The sequence below is a fragment of the Drosophila obscura genome, unplaced genomic scaffold (genome assembly GCF_018151105.1).
Source record: "Drosophila obscura isolate BZ-5 IFL unplaced genomic scaffold, ASM1815110v1 contig_25, whole genome shotgun sequence".
NCBI lineage: Eukaryota > Metazoa > Arthropoda > Insecta > Diptera > Drosophilidae > Drosophila > Drosophila obscura.
The window spans coordinates 1,047,240-1,069,170 of record NW_024542812.1 but is presented as its reverse complement, the minus strand read 5'-3'; the positions used below and the strand labels follow the sequence as shown (position 1 = coordinate 1,069,170).

The window sequence follows — 21,931 nt, the reverse complement described above, 5'->3', positions numbered from 1 at the left end:
AGAGTCGGGGATTACGTTCGTTACTTAAGCGTAGGAAACATATAGAGTGGACGCCAGTGGACGACAAATGTGGGATGGAAATCTCCCGTCAAAAAGGCACGCAGTGGGGGCCAGGCCAGGCCAAGTTTAATTTTTGTTGTTGTACATTTCTGATATGCATGTCAAGCAGTTTTCTTTCTATTCCATTGTCAGATCTCTCTTTTAGATCTGTGTGTGTGGATGAATGTGGTGGTGGCAATGTGGTGGGGGATGCTTCTCTTCTCCGTCTCTGCTTCTGCTTCTGCTTCTGTTGTTTTTGTTGTTGTTGTTTGGGGTGGTCTCCGAAGTCTGTGAGTCTCTGCGGTGAGTGTGGGGTTTGAGTTGGAGCTGCAGCTGTGGACAGATCCAATCCGATTCGAGTTCCATTTTTGTTTTCTTTTTAGAAGAGCAGGGAGAAGAGACTTCTTACGCCAGTGGAGCCAGCTCCGGAACCGAGGGTAAACCCTGTGCTCGGCGTCCCACTGCTGCGGTGCCGCGAGACGTGGCTGGAAACGTTAGCACGGACACGGTCGTAGCTGGCAACATCCTGCAAGCAAAGGAAACGAAATTAGCCAACGGATTCTGCAGGGGAGAGGGTGGGAGGTATTGCGTACTGGTCGAGCACAAACTCGAGATGTCTGCAGGGGCGGCAGATGTCGCAAGTGGCGCACGTGTTGTATATCGACAAGACTCTCACCTCTTTGTCGGCGTTGGCCAGGACGGAGCGCATCGAGGTGGCCACCGGCCACTTCTTCTTCATCACCAGATTGTTGGGGGGATCGTGGGCGGTGCCGGCATCCACCGACCAAATGGTGACACTGGCCCCACCCAGCACCTTCGAGCCGCGCGAGAACTTGAAGGCCAGCTCCTCGTCCCCGGCGATGCGGGTCAGCTGCCAGCCGGTGAGATTGATCTCCTCGGTGCCCTTGTTGTGCAGCTTGATGAACCGTCCCTCGACATCGGCCTCGATGATCTCCAGGTCACCCTTGGCGGCGGCATTGACCGAGTACTCGGACAGTGTCCGGTCCTCGCTCTCGTCGATCACCGTGCGGCGCCGCTTGACGGCACTCGAGCCGGAGATGCCAGGCGTGGCCGAGCGACGGCCGCTGGGTGTGACGCGTCCCGATCGCGAGCCACCGCTGGCACTCAGATGGGTGCCATTGCTGCTGGAGATGCCCGAGTCGGTGCCGGTGCGGCCGGGGGACTCGATGTTCAGGCGACGCTCCTCGCCGCACAGCAACTTGTCGTAGGCGGCGATCTCCAGGTCCAGGGACACCTTGATGTCCATCAGATCCTGGTACTCCTGCAGCTGGTGGGCCATCTCGTCGCGCATGCGCTGCAGCTCGGCCTCCAGCGAGGCGATGTACTGGTTGTGGCGCTGCCTCTCCGTGTCCAGGAGGTTCTCCAGCTCCCTGATGCGAGCCTACAGAAAAAGAGACAGAGAGAGATATGCCAATTAGTAATCGAAAAAATTGACTAAACTTTCGGCAGCACTCACATTGAGACCAGCATTGGTGGTCTCCAGGTCCTGCAGCTTGCCATTGAGGCCGTCGATCTTGGTGCGCATCAGACGAACCTCCTCGGTGGCATGGGCCGATCCCTGGGCAGCCCTGGAGACGGCGGCCTTCAGGTTCTGGATCTCGTTGTCGTACAGCTGTTCGATCTCCTCGCGATTGACGCGCATCTGGCCCTCGTACTGGTCGCGCAGCTCCTGGAGGGATTGCTGCAGCTTAGCCTCGTACTGGCGCGACAGACGGCCGTCGATCTCGCTGATCTCGATCTGGCGACGTGACCGCGTCTCGGTCAGCTCCTGCGAGTGCACCTGATCCTTGAAGGCCAGCTCCTCGCGCAGGCTCTGGTTCTGGTTCTCCAGGTCGACCCTGGCGAGCGTCTCGGCCTCCAGCTGCTTGCGCAGATCGTCCAACTGGCGACGCAGGCGTTCATTCTCGAGAGCAAGCTCCTTCGCCTGATCCTCGAACTTCTTGCGATCGGCCAGGGCCTGGTTGTATTTGCCGTTCACTTCGTTGTAGCGAGATTCGTACAGGCGGGCATTGTTCTCCGCCACATTGGCCTCCTTCGTCTTCTTCTCGAGTCTGTGTGGGGGGTGGGCGGCAAAACAAAAAGGGGGAACAATTATTCATGGGCTCTCTTTCTCATTTATCTATCTACATGTGCTCGCTGGATGACGTCACTTAATTGACTCACATTCCCATTCCCCTTAACAAAAAGCTCACTCTATGCTCTGGCTCTCTCTCTCCCTCTCCCTCCCTCTTTATATATGCATTATTCATTAGACGTATCCAAATTCGAAATTTGCTTGGAAACCCGTTCAACGATCTCCATCTTCCATTTTTTATATCGAACATCACAGATATTTCGTCGCTATTTGCTTGCCTTGAGAGCGTCACATGCCATTAGCATAAAGTAGCCCATCAACCCCTCCCCCCCCCTTGGCTATTTCTGACCACCTCTTTTGGGCCCCTAGCCCCCCCATACCACTCTCCTGTTGATTTATGGTATGTTCTTTTATTTGCAAGAATATTTAGCTAAAAAACAAAACTTATTTATTGCCCCACGAAAATATCATAGAAAAATTCCACACATAATCCGCAACGTTTGCTCCGAAAACGTGGTCGGCACGTTTTGTATGACTTAATATAGGAATAATTGTCATTGCCACAGCAATTTGAATTTCCATTAATCATTAAAAAAATACTTTACAAATAAATGCAATACCTTGTAAGGCAAACACCATCAGCCTCTAGTCTCACATTTCATTTTACACGGTTTCTGTTCCGTTTTGGTTCTACGAATGTACGTACATCCCATGTACAGATCCCCCTCCGGGTAGATATATCTACATAAACAATTTCCTCAGCTAATCAAGGCAAAATAATGTTGTAAAAACGGGGAGGGAATACTGCTCGTAAACATGAAAACAAAATAGATTCAAGGTTCTTTGGTTTGTGCTCTACTTTTTCCCTGTTCCATTGGTTTTTTCGTTCTGGCAGCTTTTCTGTGCGTGTTGAAGTTTCATTTCCTTTCCACTCTTTCATTCCATTCCTACCGCTGGCTAGAGGAATTTATTAAAAACAAATTTAAACGAACAATATATATTTTTGTTGGAATTTTCGGGAAAATGTTTTACTCTAAGCAAAAAAAAACAAATCATTTTTTAAATACTATAGATCTGATATCTTTGGAAACACCTGGTCATATCTAATCAGATTCTGTGTGCAATATCGAACAAAACATTTTTGTGGCACACCTCAAAACCCAAAAGCTTACAGATTCCAGTTTTGACCAATATTTATCACTACTTATGAGTATTTTCCCTACCCTCTGGCATGGCACCGAACTACATTATCAGCTGTTGGCAAACACAAACAGCAATCTGGTGGCTAATAGGAATTAAAAAAGCTTTGGACCCAACACACACATTGCACGGCCACTAAATACCAAAAATAAATATTGCCTGATAACGCAAAACGCAAACGACGCGAAACGGAAACCTCGAAAATGGAAAATATCTACATTTGTTGACATCAGAGTGCCCGAACCGGTATTACATGGATATTTTGGGAAACTGCGTGCGATGCTATGACATCATAATCGAAAGACATTAGGTCTTGTAACCTTCCATTCAGCTTTACGACGCTGTGCCGAATACCTTGTAATCCAGGCGTAAAGGGGTATATCCACCAAGCGTATGCTTATGTACTGCTTCTGTTGATTAGATATTAATTGAAACTATACATACATACAGCTATGATCTGTGCAAATAGCAATAGCATAGCTAAGCCACCCCCGCAATCTGCTAACTATTACAGGCTGTAGGGGGGATAAGACCAACAGGTATCCCTTAGTCGAATTCATCGACTTATTTGATTTGCATAAAATGCGTAGAGAGTTCTAGAGCACAAAATAAACAAAGAGCAGGTAGGCAGTCCAGCCAGCGATAAAGAACTTGAGAGAGAGATAGAGACAGAGAGAGCGCGCGTGAGAGAGACCAGACCAGACCAGAGTGAGACGTTCGTTGCGCTGCCATGTGCGGTGCGGCGCTTTCGAAATGAAATGTGCTTTTGGCATGACATCATCGGCCTCGCTCTGTCTCTAGCCCTCTCTCTCTCGCTCTGTGGCACAGTACACAGTAGAAGCCATGACATCACTGGCTGATAATACGCAGTGGGCCCTCCTCCCCCCCTACCCACTCAAGACATACCACCCCTACCTCATCGGTTATTACCTGGGCTTCAAGTCGTCGTTCTCCTCCCACAAGCGCTTGATATCGATCTCCAGTTTGGCCTTCTCCTTGGCCGTTTCATCGAGCAGCTTGCGGGCGGCGGCCAGCTCCTTCTCGTAGACGGCCTTCAGATTGGAGGTCTCCCTGTTGACGGTGTCCTGCGAGAGATGCAGCTCCTGTGTGAGGCGACTGTTCTCATTCTCCAGGTTGCGCATGCGATCGATGTAGCAGGCCAGGCGATCGTTCAGGTGCTGCAGCTCCTCCTTCTCCTGGATGCGAGTGGTGCGCGTGGGCGAAGTGGGGCTTGTGGCCCCCAAGCGCGAGGAGGTGGATGCTCCACCCACCGGCGTGGAGGTGGAGGCGCGCGAGACGCGTGTGTTGAGGGTGACGCGGCGAGCGGACATCTTTAGGGTTTTTTGGGCTTTTGGGGCGAGGAACGTTATTTAAGTACGGAAGTTAGCGCTAATCTTCTGCTATCGCCTCTAATATTATTCCACTTTCTGCTTAGAGTTCTCTGAGTTCTTTCTCTTGGATTGTACGTCCGTTTGCTTGGACTGCTGAATATTGACTGTGACGACTGGGCCCCGAGCGACGCCGAACGAGGCCCGATGTCGATGCGACGTCTCTCGGCCATCATCGACGGAATTAGTCGTCGTAGTCGACCGCATAAAAAATAAAAACACGAATGTGTGTGCTCGCTCTCTCTCTGTCTGCCAGTCGATTGCTCTCACCTTTTGGCTTTATTGTTATTATTGTGTCGCTTTCTTCGCCTCCTCTGCTTCGCCTTTCCATTCGCATTTCTGTCTTTGATGTACAGCTGTTTGTGTTTGCTGGAGCCGCAAATAGAAACCAAAGGCAGAGAGCAACCACATACATATGTATGTGCATACGAGTATGTAACTCAGCAAGACCAAACACAATTATTGCCGGCACCAGAAAACCAAACCCTCTTCCTAGCCCTTTCGGTTGAAGGGGAAGCAGAGAATGGGGAGCATTCTTTTAATTCTTTTAATGCACTCCATTCAGTCCATTCACTCCACTCCACTTCAATGACAGTTCGATTTCAAGGTTAATGAACGACGCAATTTTGTTGCGTGGCATTAAATCAATAGAGATGGCAATGGGAAAGACACTCTCCAAGGAGACACTGCCAGTGCCTTTCTGTGTGATTATTTGTTATATTTTATATACAAAATATACTTTAAAAATAAGTACAAATGGTTTATCACTGGTCGAATGGTTTTAGGTATGGTATGATACATACATATGTTTCCCATACATTTCCATTAAATTATGAAATGTTTAATGCCCGCCCACACTAGTTAATGGCCCTTATGCGCGATAGGAGCGCTGGGAAATTGACCACAGTGCACTCCCACATCATCAATTCCACTTCATTTGGCTCCATATGCACATGTCCATTATATTGATCAGCCGCAATTATGGCCCAAATAGAGTCCCAGCGTGTCCCAAATTTCGGAATACCAAGGGACTGGTGTGGCAGGCGCCCACCCATAGTTCAGTTCACATACAGAATGGGGGGGGGGGGCTACCTCAGTGTAATGTCAACTTGTCATAGCTCAAATATATATTGACGCCAACTGCTTCTGTGGGTGGTGAGGGGGGTGGGAGGCACTAGGAATGCCAACAGTCATAATAATAAATAACCAGAGATAGAGCGGGATGGATAGAGTTAGTTAGCTTTTGGCTTTTTACTTTTTGCTCGCTCTCTTTTTCTGTGGCAATTTCTAGCTTTTATTTGCAAAAGTAAATAGCCGGCAAAACAACATTTTATTTTACCCACGAGATTAAACGATACGGAGCGGAGAGAGAGAGAGTGAGAGAGAGAGCGAGAGAGAGACATGCCATGGGAGCTTTTGGGATTCTCTCACGCTTCTCCCGCTCCCACAACACAATGAAGAGTGCAGAAAATATGTGAACTTGTCATGCAATGTGCACGCCTGTGACGTCATCTAAGCTTAAACGGAATGGCAACAACATTCCCAGAGTGAGAAAGAAATACGCGCGACTAAGAGGGTTATATGCATGTGCACATATGTACACTGACCTCCAAAAAGCAGCCCCTTCTCGGTGACGTCACCAAATTATTTTTAGTCATGCCGTCGCCTTCACCGCCTTCCTTCCGTTTGTCCATCGTTTCGTTCGCATTTGAATAAGTTTGAGTTTGAGTATTTCTTTAATGCTTCGATACTCCCATCTTTTCGGCTTATGCTACTTATGATTCGCCAGCGCTTTTGAGAGCTAATTAGGTTTAATTAACGTGCCCAATTGTGTGCCCGAAAAACGAGCGCCAGAACCTAAACCGATGCTAAATTGTTTTTCTTCCTCTGCTTCTGCTTTTCTGTTTTTCCTCTCTAGGCATTCTTGGCGACTCGCTTTTTGTTTCGCTTTCCGCGTGTTCTGTCTTGGCATTCGGATTTCTCCATTCCATTGCGGAGTACATATTTCTCTTTTGCTACATCAATTTGTCGCTTGATGAATTATGGAGGGTGGGGGGGGCTTTACGATTACAAATTGATAAGAATTATTCCAGTGCCCTGTGGGGAAAATGAGCTTGTAAAACGCAACTTTTCATTACAAAGTCTCATGTGGAAAATTGGAGCATCCCCTAATTGAATTATTTAATGAGAAAACAGACTTTTCCTTTTTTTTAAAGCTTCGTGTTTCGTGTTCAACTTTTTACCTGTAACCTGCAATAATTGGCCCAAGGGACATACAGCTTTAGTTATGTATATAAACATCCTCGTTAAAACCCATCAATAGTTTCGAGTGGGTACCCTTCACAAACAAAACTTTACTTTTGAGCTAAGACTCCTTCGGTAAAGCGGAAAGCACCTTAAAAGCCCTGCTTCCTTCTCATTTTCCACAACTTTCACACACAAAACTTTGTTAGTGCAGACTCTTAAAGAGTTAAACGCACATCAATAGCAATTAGTAGAGCCGTTGTACAGGGGGTATGAAATATGTATTTCTTTCTCACTTTGATTCCGAATGACTTTTGATAAAACAAAAAAAGAAACAACGACAAATAAATAAACAGAGAGAAGGTCTCCCCGGGGGGCTGTTTGGTTGTTGATTTGAGCCAACTTTTAGCATAAATATTTATTCAGTATTTATTTGCCTTTATTTGCGTTTTGTTACATTTGCTTGCCATACTTTTTATCTGCAGGCTGTCTCTATTGGTGTGTCACCTGTCACCCCCCTGCACCTTTCAATGTTCGAAATACAGAAATACAGTGCACAACTACTCGTACATACATACGTATGTACATATGTATGTATGTATATGCAAAATATTTTCACAAACAGAAAAACAAATTTAAGTCTACCTTCTCTCCCTCTCCCTCTCCCTCTTCCTCTTTATATTTGCCCATCTATCGCTCGCTTTTTCGCTCTTTCGCTGTGTAGTCTAAACTTGTTTGCCTGTGCTGTACGTATTCTTTGTACATATTTTTTATTTTATTTTGTTTGATTTTATTTTCGGTTGTTTAACGAATTTGTCAAAGCCGCTTCACAACTCCCTGGCGCAGTTGCTGCTGCCTCTGCTGCTGCTTCTGTTCATTATTTTCGCTGTTCGGAGCGACGACAACGACAAACGAAGTTTGCCAACAATAATGACATCATCGTCAGCTTAAAGTTTCTTGAAGTCATGGCAAATGACGCTATAAGATGAATGAACGATGAAAGACCCAAAAAAAAAGAAAAGCGACTATCAAGAATATTGTGATGAGGTGTAAGAAAAAACGAGTGGAGAACCTTGCAAGGTGCCAATGTTAAAAATCAAAAGGATAAAATCAGTTTGAAAAGTTTTTATTTATTTTTATAATTTATTTTCGGGAATTATTCATAGATAAACCGCTTAACTTTACTCTATAAATAGCACTTTAATCTATAGGTCCACACATACGTACATATATGATACAATGAACTTCATTATAATCCAGCACCCGCCCCGCCACTCATGCTTTCGACAGCACAACTGCCAGTTAATTAACATTCGCACAAAAATTTCAAATCGTTTAATTTGTGAAATAAAAACAAGTCTGAAATAAAAAAGAGAACAAAATGTGCCACAAAAGAAACACGAACAATTAAAACAAAATTAAAAAACAAACTGAGTTTGCCTTTTGGTTAGCAAATTTGTAGCTGTTTCCCAAAAATATGTATATACATGGTGGGCCCCTCCCCCCGGGGGGGGGGCGGGCGGGGGGGGGGGGGCCGGGGGGGGGGGGGGGGGCGGGGGGGGGGGGGGGGGGGCCGTATGTAAAGTATTTGCTCTTTTGTTTTGTTGTTGTGGAACGCGTTTCTTTATTGTAGATATATTTTTTTATATTCTATAGAAATATGATTTGCTTTGTATTTCTTCTTATTTTTGTGGCTTTTTGGATTTGATTTTTAATTACCAACAGTTTTGTGGAGTTTCCTAATGGAATTGATGGATGATGGTCAACACTTGTTGCGCATACGCCATGTGGTCGTGCGAATAGTTTTTCTGGTACTATACACATACTTTTGCATAGAGAATAAAGCATTAAAAACATTAAATATTATATATACTATGTTCAATAACAACATTCGAGTCGATATCCAAAGCTATGTTCATTTTTTTGTCATAGATAAAAATGATTGAGCACAAATCTTAAAAATTCTATTGGTTTATTTGTGCCTATACTCCTGTCGGTATATAGTACAACAGTCCTACCATCTTTTATTCGATTGGAGTTATCCGGCTTATACGAACGATCTGCCAAGCCTTTCTTTCAGTCCTTTTTTTTCATTTGCATGTTCTGCTGCAGATTCTTCGTCGACAAGTTTAACGTCTCGTAATTTTTAAGCAAATAAAGTTGTATGGGGAAAAGTTAGTGGAAAGCATTTGCATATCATTTTTACATCCGTTCTCGCTCTCTGTCTCTCCAACTCTCATTCTCTGTCTCTCTTTTGCTACTTGCATAAGTTAATTTCATGTTTGTCTTCTACCGAACCCTCAGCCTTCCTGCATGTCCTCCACTTGCTTTGAAGTGTTTTGGGTGCCACTGAGTGTAGCTTTTGGCCTGGCTAAGAGGGAGTATTTTATGTATGCAGCTGCTGTTGCAGCACACACCCACACACAAACAGCCACTCACATGCTAGTGGCAAGTCGCTTTACCCGAAAAGTATGCTAAGAAAAATAGCTGATACTCGTATTACCATGGGGAGATGGCAACATTTTCGAAATAGAAGCTGAACTCATTCTCCGTTTGCGAAAAACCATTCGAAACATCTTCAAAGAAGAGCGTCGGATAGTAATTTGCTAAATCTGTTTCTCTAAACCGCATTAATTTTAAGACAAAAAATCAAACAAACAAACAATCTGCAACGTACCTTTACAAGTGTCCCTTTTCACCCAATTCGATTGCTCGATTGCTATTACCTAGTCCGTGTCGTAGGTGCCTGATGCTGAAGGCGATTTAATTAAAATTGCATTGCAGCAATGGAAAAAACCCTGATCAAGAAAACTGCCTGCGCATAAACGAGTGGGAGCCAGAAAGAGTGGAAGACAGCTTGGCAAAAGAAGTTCTCTGCTTTCGCATGCAATTAATTTCCAGCAAGTTTCTGTAACACGAGCATGAATAAGTATGCGTACATATGTATGTATGTGTGTACATGTCTGCTCAAAAGAACTCTCGGCAGAGGAAGGGAGGGAGGGAGGGGATATTTAATTTCTTCGGGTCGAAGAACAGTATAAATTCTGTGAAAACTTTAAGGCATTTTTCAGCCCCCAAGGCTCTCAATCGAAGAGGGATAAAGGAGTGTGGTTGGATGCATCCACCTGTTTTATGTGGCTTACATTATCCGCTCCATTGGGTACTCTGGGTGCCAAAGAGCTACAAGCATATGGTACATACATATGTGTGTATTTATGTATGTACCTGCAACTTAATCGTCACTCAACTACACATTCACACCGCTGCAGCACCGCTGATGCGAAACGGATATGAAATTTTGGCTCAATTCCTGTGGGTGGCACTCTCACTCTATGCATACACATGTATGTATGTATATACATATGTATATACACATGTATGTACATATGTATATACATATGTACATACATATCACTCCTTGGCTCTCGTTAAGTAGTGCCAAAAGCACTGGTGCCTGCCTGGTGCTCTGTTGCAGCTGCGATAAGTCTGCTGGCTGGCATCCAAATTGGGTTTAGTTTAGAGGAGAATTGGGGGGAAACTAGTGGTAAAGAAATGCTCATGACAGATGCATGAGGCAAATCGGGTAAATATTTGCCAGACGTCATGCGTTGGCCAACTCAGATATTCTCCCTGTGCTGGGGCGGCCGGCTTAAAGTCAATTAAATCCACTTTGTTGGCTAATTAAAATGTGGCCAAAAGAGACAGACAGATGGGGGACAGGCTCCCTACCGTCTGGGCCAGGCCTACACACGCACACGCTCACATATGTACATATGTATGTAAATATGCACACATAGGCAATGCGCATAATTGAATCATAGGCAGGCGGCCATTTCCTTCTCCCTTGCGCTCTCAATTATGCTGCAACGTCAACAGCAAGAGATTTACTTAATTATGTCGCAGACTGGCAAACACAGATGCCTACATGACAGGGGACACACACACACACACACACACACACAAACGCACTTGGCGCGAGAGGAAACGCTAAATAAACACGCGCCACGCTCCTCGCGCTAGTTGGGCGTTTTCTATGCAAAAAAAAAAAAAAGATACTGAGGGAGAGAGCGTTTTCAAAGAGGAGAAGAAGGTTGCACGGCAGTAAGAGGAAAGAGAAACCGAAGATTTAGATACCCTCAAAAGGTGCGATCAAGGCTTCCACTAGGGGACATGGACTGTTCACATGTCCCATTAGCAAAAGTCCCATAGTTCACCGCGAAACCTTTACTCAATGGGCGGGTGGGGGTCTCCTTCTTTACACATTTACAAATCATTATACCCTGCTGCAAGTAGATAAAATAGCGATGCGCCAAAGAAGGAATTATAATTACAAAATGTAAAGCAGGCACTTGAGACACGCGCCCCAGCCAGACAAGGAGCCATTCGAGGGATCGTCAGCCCCGTCCCGACATTCCAGTTGAATTTGTTTGCTGCAGCAGCGGCAGCAGCGGCATTGCTCCATCGGAAGGTGCAGCGTGGAATGTGGGCTGTGGGCTGTGGAATGTGTCTAACGAGCCGAGGCACAGCAGAGCGGCTGAGTTATGTGGCAGCTGATGAATGCAAACAAGCAGAAAAAAATCGAAAAAAAAAAAGAAAACTGAAGCGAGGGCGAAGGAAACAACTAAACTAATGACCCTTAGACCCATAAATTATAAAGAAGGACCAGTTTCTCATGTGCTTGTTAAAGTTAACTTACAATTTAGTACAACTTTATGTAGCAGCTAAATCTCATTTAATCTGTAATCAGCGGCAACCACTGGCCAGTTTTTTATGATTTCCGCGGGGCTGTAGAAGCTAAGAACGGAGGATAAACTCCGCCGAAAGACCCATGAGTAGGTCCTTTGCATAACACTTCCCTCGTTGCCAGCAGGGGTTGGGGGAAGCCTGGTGTTGAAGGTAACCTCTTAGTTTTGGGTCAGGCTTTGCAATTATAATTCCATTCAACCCCGGCCACAGGAAAGCCAAAGCGAAAGCCAAAGCCAATACAGACGTAGAAGAGGGAATGCGACTTCGACTTGCGGCTGGCTCCTGTGCATAACTAATTTGGCATGGCATACTTTAAGGCGTAGCCGCGCATTGAGCGACAAATTAACGCGCCATTAATGACACGCGATGGATGCTTGGGGAGAGATTGGCACTCCCTCGGAGCTCCTCCGCAGCACTGCGCCCTTCTTGGTCGAGCACTTGATGATGAGTGGCGAACGAACTTCCGCCCAACGAGGTTGCCGTGTTCCTTCCGTTGCGCAGCGGAAGCTGTGGAAACGCCTCCGCCATACACATCTATAGTATATCTGAGTGAGAATAAGGACGCGGAGACCCACCATCTGACCAAGCGGAAAATTAGGCAACAGCTCACAGGCCCATTGAATTATCGCACTCAAGTGGGGACCACAGGACAGACCGACAGACCGACAGACCAACAGACCGCCAGACTGACATAGACAAACAGAGGAGGAATAGAGTCATTTGGGCTTGGCAGTCGATAGGGGAGGGGGGAAGGGTGGGGGGACTATTCAAAACGCAATTTGCCCCCTCACATGGAGTGCACTCCACTCTGCCTGTGCACCTTCCTGCCTCCTGCCTTCTGTCTGTTGCCTTTGCCACTCCTCATTAGGCAATCAATTGGCAATCATCACTTGGGCATATCGAGAAGCCATTAAACAGCCATTAGCTCATCCACTCTCCCAATCTCTCTCTCTCTCTCTCTCTCTCTCTCTTGCAGATCATTCGCGAACGCTTGCCGGACTATCCGGTGCGCAGCAGTCTGGTGTGGAACAGCTCACCCGGCGCCCTGCTCACGCTGCCCACCTTCGCCGACAGTTCAAGGTAAGCCATTCCTTATGCCCACATTTACATACATATCCTTGCTTAACCCGCTTTCGATAATCCACAGATTCATGCCTTTTATGCTCAATTCGATGGGAGCGGAGCCGCGGCACAATTACACGGCCGTCATTTACGTGCAAATTGGAGCAGCCATGGGCCCAAATGCGGCCCTCTACAAGCTGGTCAAGACCATAACGAAGAGCCAATTTGTGGATCGTGTAAGTAATTCCAGTGCAAATCCCCAGATTGATCTTCACGCATATCCGATATCTTCTGCTCAGATTCTTGTGCTGTGGGCGGCTGACCGCCCGTTGCCATTGAAGAAACGTTGGCCCCCAACCTATCACATACCCCTGCATGTGGTTGCCCTGGGGGGAAACAGTCGGAGTGGCGCCGGGCCGACGGGCCAAACGACTGAGGAACGACCGAGCATATCACAACGATTCGTGCCCTACGATGAGATTCAAACAGACGCTGTTCTGTCGCTGGACGAGGATGCCATACTCAACACGGATGAACTGGACTTTGCCTACACCGTGTGGCGGGATTTCCCGGAGCGCATTGTGGGCTATCCGGCTAGGGCGCACTTCTGGGATGATTCCAAGGTGAGTCAACGCACTCATTGGTGTGCAATGAACGCGTTTCATCAATCCATCGATTGCAGAACGCTTGGGGTTACACGTCCAAGTGGACGAACTACTACTCGATTGTGCTGACGGGGGCGGCCTTCTACCACCGCTACTACAACTACTTGTACACCAACTGGCTGTCGTTGCTGCTACTAAAGACTGTACAGCAGTCCTCCAACTGTGAGGATATCCTAATGAACCTGCTGGTCTCGCATGTGACCAGAAAACCGCCGATTAAAGTGACGCAGCGCAAGGGCTACAAGGATAGGGAGACGGGCCGTTCACCCTGGAATGATCCAGATCATTTTATACAGCGCCAAAGCTGTCTGAATACCTTTGCAGCGGTCTTTGGGTGAGTTACAGCAGATGACCCATGGATCAAGCAAACTCATGTTAATGTTGAATTGTTTTTTTTATATTTTTTGTATTATTTCTAGCTATATGCCGCTGATACGTTCCAATTTGCGTATGGATCCCATGCTGTATCGTGATCCAGTTTCAAATTTGCGCAAAAAATATCGCCAGATTGAGTTGGTTGGCAGCTAGCGTTATGTGAATTCTGGCAATAGCTACAAGCGTTAATAGTACTGAATACATATACACCACACACATACACAGTAACACACACACATACACACACTCATAGCCATTTAGAAGAAATTAATGCTGTATGCAAGAAACTATGTTAATTATTATTAGTAGCGAAACGAGAGACGAGACGAGTTAGTTAGGATCCGCAGCAGCAGCAGTGTGTACGAGTATGTATTGTAAATGTACGCTTTTTGTGTACATCGATGTAAGCATTCGACGCTGCAGTTATGCAACAGCAGTGTGTGTATATATTATAGGACTCTAAATACGATACGAATAGCTATGTAGTTGTGCAGCTGCCACAGAAGGAGACGTAGCAAATAGCAGTCGATATTGCCATCATTTTTGTCGCTAATTTCAAATTAGCCAAAACTGCTAGACAAGAACTTTTTCTATATGTGTATTATGTGTATAACTCTATATGTATCTGTATCTGTATCTGTATATGTGTATATCTATCTATCTGTATGTATAGTTGCGTAAGTAGCCGACTTTTTTTGTACCGTGTGCGCGTTGAGTTTTTCTATTTGTATGTAAATGTTTGTATTGTCGCGTTGTTGCCACTCTCTGTACGTACGTATAGCTATAGCTATAGCTAGGGATTATCCATGTAAATGTGTCTCCAGTTTTAGTTTCAGTTGCAAACTCGAGGCTCCATCCAAATTCCTTAATGAATATAGTATCCAAAATCCAATGTAAATTCAATATCAACTATTATGAGCAGCCATTCAGCCAAGTGTGCACAAAAGCCAGAGGAGGAGCAGGAGGAGTACCAAATCAATTATTCGTACTCCTACTATACATATGTATGTATGTATTACTACTTTTTAGCAATATTAAGTTTAAGATATTTTGAATAGCTTTTTCATTTCCACTTTGTTATGTGCAATTTCTTACTTTGGACAACTCAGCTTTTAGTTTATAATTCGTGGCCATTTATTGATGTGAATCACTGCTATCAAGAGGCAATCAATTTTTTTAAACCCACTCGCATATCAGATGAGATCAGACGAGACGAGACGAGAGATTCTGTTAGTTTAAGCCAATCTATACTATATCAAAAGTATATCCCTATCTACAATATATAAACATATTTTTTAACACAAATATACACAATTGCAGCTGAACAATTTGTACAGTTTTTTGTTTTTTTTTTCTTTTAATTAAATTTTCATTTTATTTCCATTTTCTATTTCCACTTTTTAAGTGCGCAGGGCAATAATTATAATCGGAGTGGAGTGCAAGAAAAAATCCAGACAAAAAAATATAGCTGCAACATATCAAAACGAGTTGAGTTGGGCATGAGATGAGTACTACAATTCGGTGGGCAATTATTTGAAATAAATTCATTTTGAATTTCGAATGAACCAGTTCCAGGCAGTAGGACCTATAGCAAACAACTTCTACCCACTTGTTCTGTTTTCTATTCACATTAATATCTATCGTACTTGCTTGACTCGCTAATACACACTCTGAATAAATGTCCCCCCCATGCATCTTTGAGCTGCTGAGCTGGTTCTTCGCACTAAATTGAAACGAAAAATCGTACATAAAATGCCAAAATATAATAGAATGTTGCCCAAAACTCGCAAAACTCTTGACTGCCAAACAGCAAAATTGTTTAGCATTTATCAGTCAAATATGCTTATCGGCAATATGTATGTACTATACATATGTCACTGTATCTATGGATGTACATTTATGCGTGTGTTTGTGCATGTCAGAAACAGACAGAGAGACAGTCAGGCAGGCGGAGACGACAAATGCAATGAAATGTTCCCTATCCGCATGCACATAAATCAAACATTTTTGCCGTTGACTACGAATAACAATAATACTCAGAAATGCCAGATAAACGAATATATGCCAGAACCAGATATTTGTCTGTATGCATACTGAAATAAGTGTGTGTGAGAGTGGGCCCAAGGCGAAGAAGGATACACCCACGTGCATGCATAAATACACCCACACAATCAGACACATACAGAAATGTATGTGTGGCATACACAGCACAAAATGTGGAACTGAAGGGAAATCCAGAACTTTTGTACGGGTGTGTTTTATTTTTTGTATCTGCCTGTAACACACATACACATGTATTTGTATTACAACTCGTATATGTATGTATAATTGTATAATTGTATTTGTGAATTTTTGTATTTGACACAACAGCAAACACACAGAACAACAGACAACTCTGCACTTTTTATACAAATTTAAAAACTATAATACGAAATCAAAACGAAACTTTGGTGACGAAAAATAAACCTAAAAACCAAGACAAAAAAACACTTGACCAAAAATCTTCAAAAAAGGCTCCACGACCCGCCCCGCCCACACAAAGAAACAAAACCAAACTAAAAAAAAAAAAAGAAAACATAAATAAAAAACTGAGAAAAAGGCCAACAGCAACTAAAAACCATTGAAAAAAGGCGTCTATTAATAAAAATACAATTAACGTAAATAAAAGTAATTAAAGCCAACGGAACGGTAATCAAACTTATTGCATAAAAACATTAAACTTAAACCCAAAAGGAAATGGAAATACGAACATGAATGTTGTGATACGATTGATCGGACTATGCATGGCTTCCCCACTAATAGGATAAATACATGCATACATATATCGTGGCCCTGTCCATTCCCTCCACCAATCATCCGCCCCTCTCCCCTTTCCATTGTTCGTTCAATTTACGAATTTTCCCACACATATGTATGTATATGTTATGAGGATAATTGTGCATAATCAATTATTTTGCAGCATTTAACTGCGGACAAAAAGAATCCCATGTGTTTTTCAATAACACTCGTATGAAAAAAGTTCCTCTTTTTGTTTCGTTGGGCTCTTCATATGCAGATTTCCGCAGGCATGGGAATAAAGAGACGGCAGAGAGAGAAAGAGAGAGAGTGAAGCAGAGGAGGAGAGTTCGTAACGTTAATGACCATTTGAATGGGTACATTTGGAGCAGTCGGTCGTTGCAGGCAATCGCTTTATGAAATTGGAAAAGAAATGACGAATTTCCTATTCAAAAAAGCTGTCCACTCAAATAAAGCGAATGTATTTTTCAGCCCTCTCCCTGCAGAGCCCTCAAATGTAGGCTTCTGTAAACAAATTTGAAGATTAAATGAAACTCCTGGCGAACTAATCGATAAATAATCTAGCCTTGCCACGAGCAGAATATCCGCATTTTGATTTGCATTGCAAGGCCTTGGGCATGACAGAACTGACAATAAAGTAAGAAAATGAAGGGCAATGGAAACGAGCAATGATATGAACTGAACTAAATTCCCTTTGTTAGAAGTATACGTAAATATAATTATATCCCCAATATCGTTTCGTAGAAGAGCAATCAGCTGAGGTCCTACATACGTATATATCTTCGCAGGCATTGCATTGCCTCAATGAACACATATCTGAGCTTAAGAATGATACCCATACATCCTCAACATTCCCCCATCCCAGAGTCCATTGGCGACCCATCAATGCCATTATTTAAATTAAATCAGTTTAAATGCGCTGCTGGCGATTATCGAGTGTAAATTAATTAAATTTTGTTTTTGTTTATGTAAGTTCACATTTGAGATGAGACTCTCTTAGTATGTGCAACGATTTGTCTTCTATTTGTACAGGAAATAAAAACAAAACAATATTGATGCCTTCGACTTAAATGAAAGCATGCAAGACATAAATGAGTAAATACATATGTTTATGTATAATAAATGTGCTTAAACCTATTGCCTAGTGAAGATTGTTAAAGCTTCAAAGCCACAAACCCAGCCACAGCCACACCCATACAGAAACACAACCAAACACACACATGAATTAATGTAAATTACATAACGAGAAGGGAAATCCTATCAGCATATACCTACCATATAATATTGGCAAAGCATCGCAGCGGAAATATATATAAAAATACATACATACATACATATATATGTGTATATAATATATCTACCTACGTATTTATGGCAAAGAACAAATGTGATTTTTGAATAAAAATTTAAATGAAACTCAACCTTGTTATCCTTTACTTTCACACTATCTATCTCTATTTCTCTCTCTCTCCCCCCGTCTAAATGTCGCTCAATTAAGCAACTAATGTGTTTTCTATATGACAAGCTTCAGAAGCCCCGCCCCGCCCCGCCCGTGACGTACTCACTGGAATGCTGCCACTCCCGACACCTTGAGCACAAAGTTGGCCAACGAAAGTTTGCCAACCCAACAGAATTAGCGAGCAACTTTTGAGCGAGCACAAAATTTCATTGCCGTAAAATGCGTATCCATTTTTCTGTGTAGTTTTCTTAACTAACAGGAAATAGTTTTCTCCCCTGGCTGCTTCCACCCCGTGGTTTAGTTTTCCATAAAGTTTGTTTTGTTATACACGGGACTCGTATACATATAGCAAGAGCAAGTATATATAGTATTTTAGTACTATGTGATTTAGCAGGCAGAAATTCCTAATCAAAGGGTACGCTTCGCAAAAGAAGTGAGTGCTTCAACCCTTTGGGAGCTCAGCTATCCAGCGACAAGAAATTCAGAAATAATAAACAAATAAACTACAAACTGACTGCAGTCAGGACCTGCCAGGGCATTAACAAAATAAAGATTTCAATTTCCAGAAATTGTGAACAAAATTTGAATTTCCTCTGTTCTAAGTGTCGGGGCAAGCTGCTGCTGCTGTTGACCAAAGGCGGCTGCATATTGTTTCAACGTTAAACTTTCGTTGCAACTTTTTTTGCGATAGCTTCAATAAATTCGTCAGAAATTCGTGGCAAAGACCACAGGCTGTCATTGCAACATTTATTGCGAAACGCAAAGAGAATTTAAATGGAAACACAATTTTCAAAACAATTTATACAAATATTTTGTGAGTGCTGAGCCTGGCAGCTGCAGTACACACTGCCACAATGCAACAATATGTAACAAGAAGCTTTCTATATGTGCAGAAACGAGGACACTCTGTGCTCCAAAGCCTCCCAAGTCGACGAAAGTTTTTGGCTTTTGTTTCATTTTTGTAATGAAAATATTTATGATGTTTTTTTTTTTGAGCGAGTTTATTGTTTACATATTGCCAAAGCATATTGAAAACTTCTTTATTAAATTTCATTCCAGTAAAAGCCAATTGCTTGTTGCTGTTGCTGTTGGTGCTGCCGTTTCGATTATGCCCTGCTCTCCGCATATGAAATGCCTGGGAAAGTTTACATTTCTGTGCCAGGGGCCAACCCAGAGATGATGAAGCTGTGAGGACAGAGAAATGCACTCCTCCGGGGCTGGATGGTTTCCATGGCATCTGTGGCTGCTGCATCCATTTGTGTGCCTCCTGCAACTGATTCATATCCCAGTATGGCAATGGCATGTCCCTGATGTTTTTTGCACATATTGGCTGAATTCTTGCATAGACAGGAAATCGTATAGCAATTAGCAAGGATTGCTGACATATTTTTCAAATGGTTTTTTATTACCCAATTCATTCCAGCGGGTTGATTTACTCTCATTAGGATATTCAATCAGGGACGAGCGGCATTAATTTGATTAAATATGCATATGCAATCAAAGGATTCATCTTTATAAACTATGTATTTATTAAATCTGGTGACTTTATTTGTGTGGTTAATTGTCAATAAATTAAAATTAATGTATGATTTCACCCTCTAACCAACCAACACAAAGAGTGGGCGGCTGCAGCCAAGTACTAATGAGATTTAAATTTATGGGAACTACGCTTAAAAAGATTTTAAGCTGGATAATTGAGGTGATGGCCTACAAAAAGAAGGATCTACATAAATATATGAAAGGAACAAACATGGTCGGTGTAGCATGTATATATTTAATCAGCTAATGCAAAATACTCACAAATGTATGTATGTATAATTTGGGCAACTGGACACAGTTCTAAGTCTGATCTGCTTGGGTTTTTTTACTAGTTGCAGTGCCACGGATGCGGGTGCCTGCTGCTGTAATAACATAATTAGCAGAAACAACAGCAAAGGAGACGAGTCGGGCCAGCAGTTGTGCCTTTAGTATTTAACAAAACAATGCACAAAACTTGTTGCGGTTCTTGTGGCTTTTCGTTGTGTTTTGTTTTTTTGCTGTTTTGTTTTTTGTGCTGCTTTAAGCCTTATTTAACGGTTCTTTTCTGCAGGAAAACAGCGCGAAGGCAAACGCGAATGTCAGCAGCGGCAGTGGCAGCCATTTTGTTTATGCCTGCAACCACGCCACACACACAAGTTGCGAGCAGCACTTAACGGACTCGAGCATGTAAAAGGGGGAGGGGCTGTGGGGTGTGGGTAGTAGGCAGTGAACATGCTTGAACATGGCCCACTTTCTAATTAATGCAAAATATTGTAGCGCGAAATAAAACTGGAAACCATATGTGAAATACATAGTAAGGAGTACGGGGAAGTGGTACGGCGTAGACTGGAGAGTACTCTGGCGGTTGTTTTGTTTGCCTGTCCCGTTGTGAGTTTCGCTCTGCACCCCACAATGCATCAACCATCCTACAAAGGGGCCTGCTCCCCAAAAAAGCACCCAAAAACCTTGACAGTGTCAACGGGGTTCAACATGGCGGAAGCAGGCGACCGCCAGTGTGTGCTGCCCAAAGAAAAAAATACACCAAAAATGCATTCCCTATTTTAGAAATTAACCAATTTTTGATTACTTTAAAGCTGCCAGAGCTACGTTTGAGATTGTGAAAGAGTTTTCCAATTTTCATTCAATTTATAGAAATTTTTCATGTAGGAACAACTTTCTGAAGAGTTACAACTCCTTCACTGAGTGAAAAAGTACCCATTAAAAGAGCGATGGATAAGGATGGTTTGAGTTTCAATTGATCAGATATTCCACAAGAAAGCCACTTGAAGGAGTGATTTAAGCGAATCAATCAAGGAGAGGATACGCCTGTATCGATGACATACTATTTATGCAGTCATTGTTCTCGCATATCGGTGCTGTAATTAAATACTGTCATGTACCAGGACCCTCCCTCTGAACGCTGCACGAACCGACACAAAAATGCACCGAAGCGTCAAAATTTATTAATTTGCTAGCACAGGGGAATTACATTTAACATATTCGATTATTGGAGACAAATATGGAGTCTGTGGCAAAATGCAGACATTTGGTGGAAAGCATATGAAGATCGACCAGTTAAGGGCAGTAAAGGCTTGTATGGGTCCTGCAATGCTGATTGAGGCTTACTGTGTTATTGTTCACTTGATATTAATAGTAGAGAGAATACATGTCTATGTATATTCGGGTAGCACATAATTTAATAACCAACCACTCTGACCAAAGATGACCGAGTATTCTGCCCGCGGTCCATCAGCCTTTGACGGTGTTTTTATGGGCCGCCAGCAGCAACGTTAATTTGTTTATGGCCAACATGCAGGGACAAAAACAATGACCAAAGTAGGCCGTCACTGCCATTTGTTATAATTGAACATCGACCTGCCCAGAACCGCACTGAACCGCCCCGCCCGCCCCCACACATGGGCAAACATAAATTGATTAAGCCGCCAAAGGCGAACAGGCCGGGCAGAGGCAGCAGCAGATGGATACGGCAGTATGGGGCCACGGTGGAGCGACCATTTAAATGTGCATTTTGCAGCCCCGTAATTAACTGGAAATTATGCACATCGCTCTGGCAACAGAATGTTGGATAAAGGATATAGGGGTAAATGGCGGATTGGCTTCTGACAGAGGCGCGACCCGCTGCTGTTCGGTGCGGATGGTCGCTGCTGGTAGTCCGCGTAGGTCAAAAACAAAATTATATTTTAAACTAATTAAAATAGATACATAAATGCGCTGGTGGTAGGAGGGGAGGCGGATGGTGGTAATTCCAGCAGATGCTGGAATAGCCTCAGAGTCATGACTACATTGATGTTAATTATGAGCACTGCTACACAAATGATCGGCC

General features: G+C 43.6%; 2 protein-coding genes across 3 annotated transcripts in view; one reads left to right on the top strand and one right to left on the bottom strand.

The window, feature by feature from the left end:
- Nucleotides 1–14,164, top strand: part of LOC111080958 (exostosin-1) — a 68,287-nt gene extending 54,123 nt beyond the window's left edge. The window contains exons 6-10 of the mRNA XM_041594241.1: nt 12,689–12,792; nt 12,860–13,010; nt 13,074–13,397; nt 13,457–13,773; nt 13,859–14,164. Of these exons, the coding sequence (XP_041450175.1) occupies nt 12,689–12,792; nt 12,860–13,010; nt 13,074–13,397; nt 13,457–13,773; nt 13,859–13,967 (1,005 nt within the window). The 3' untranslated portion in view covers nt 13,968–14,164. The remainder of the gene's footprint in view (nt 1–12,688; nt 12,793–12,859; nt 13,011–13,073; nt 13,398–13,456; nt 13,774–13,858) is intronic.
- On the bottom strand, nt 102–4,848 carry LOC111080957 (lamin-C). 2 transcript variants are annotated; one of them, XM_022376841.2, is made up of 4 exons: nt 4,265–4,847; nt 1,517–2,111; nt 716–1,441; nt 102–565 (listed from the first exon to the last, which is right to left on the bottom strand). In XM_022376841.2, the coding sequence occupies exons 1-4, from the start codon at nt 4,663–4,665 to the stop codon at nt 419–421; spliced, it is 1,869 nt and encodes a 622-aa protein (XP_022232533.1). In that variant the 5' UTR covers nt 4,666–4,847; the 3' UTR covers nt 102–418. The 2 variants fall into 2 exon arrangements, with proteins under 2 accessions (XP_022232533.1, XP_022232534.1); XM_022376842.2 differs by having other exon boundaries at nt 445–565; nt 633–1,441; nt 4,265–4,848.
- Nucleotides 14,165–21,931: the final 7,767 nt, after the last annotated feature.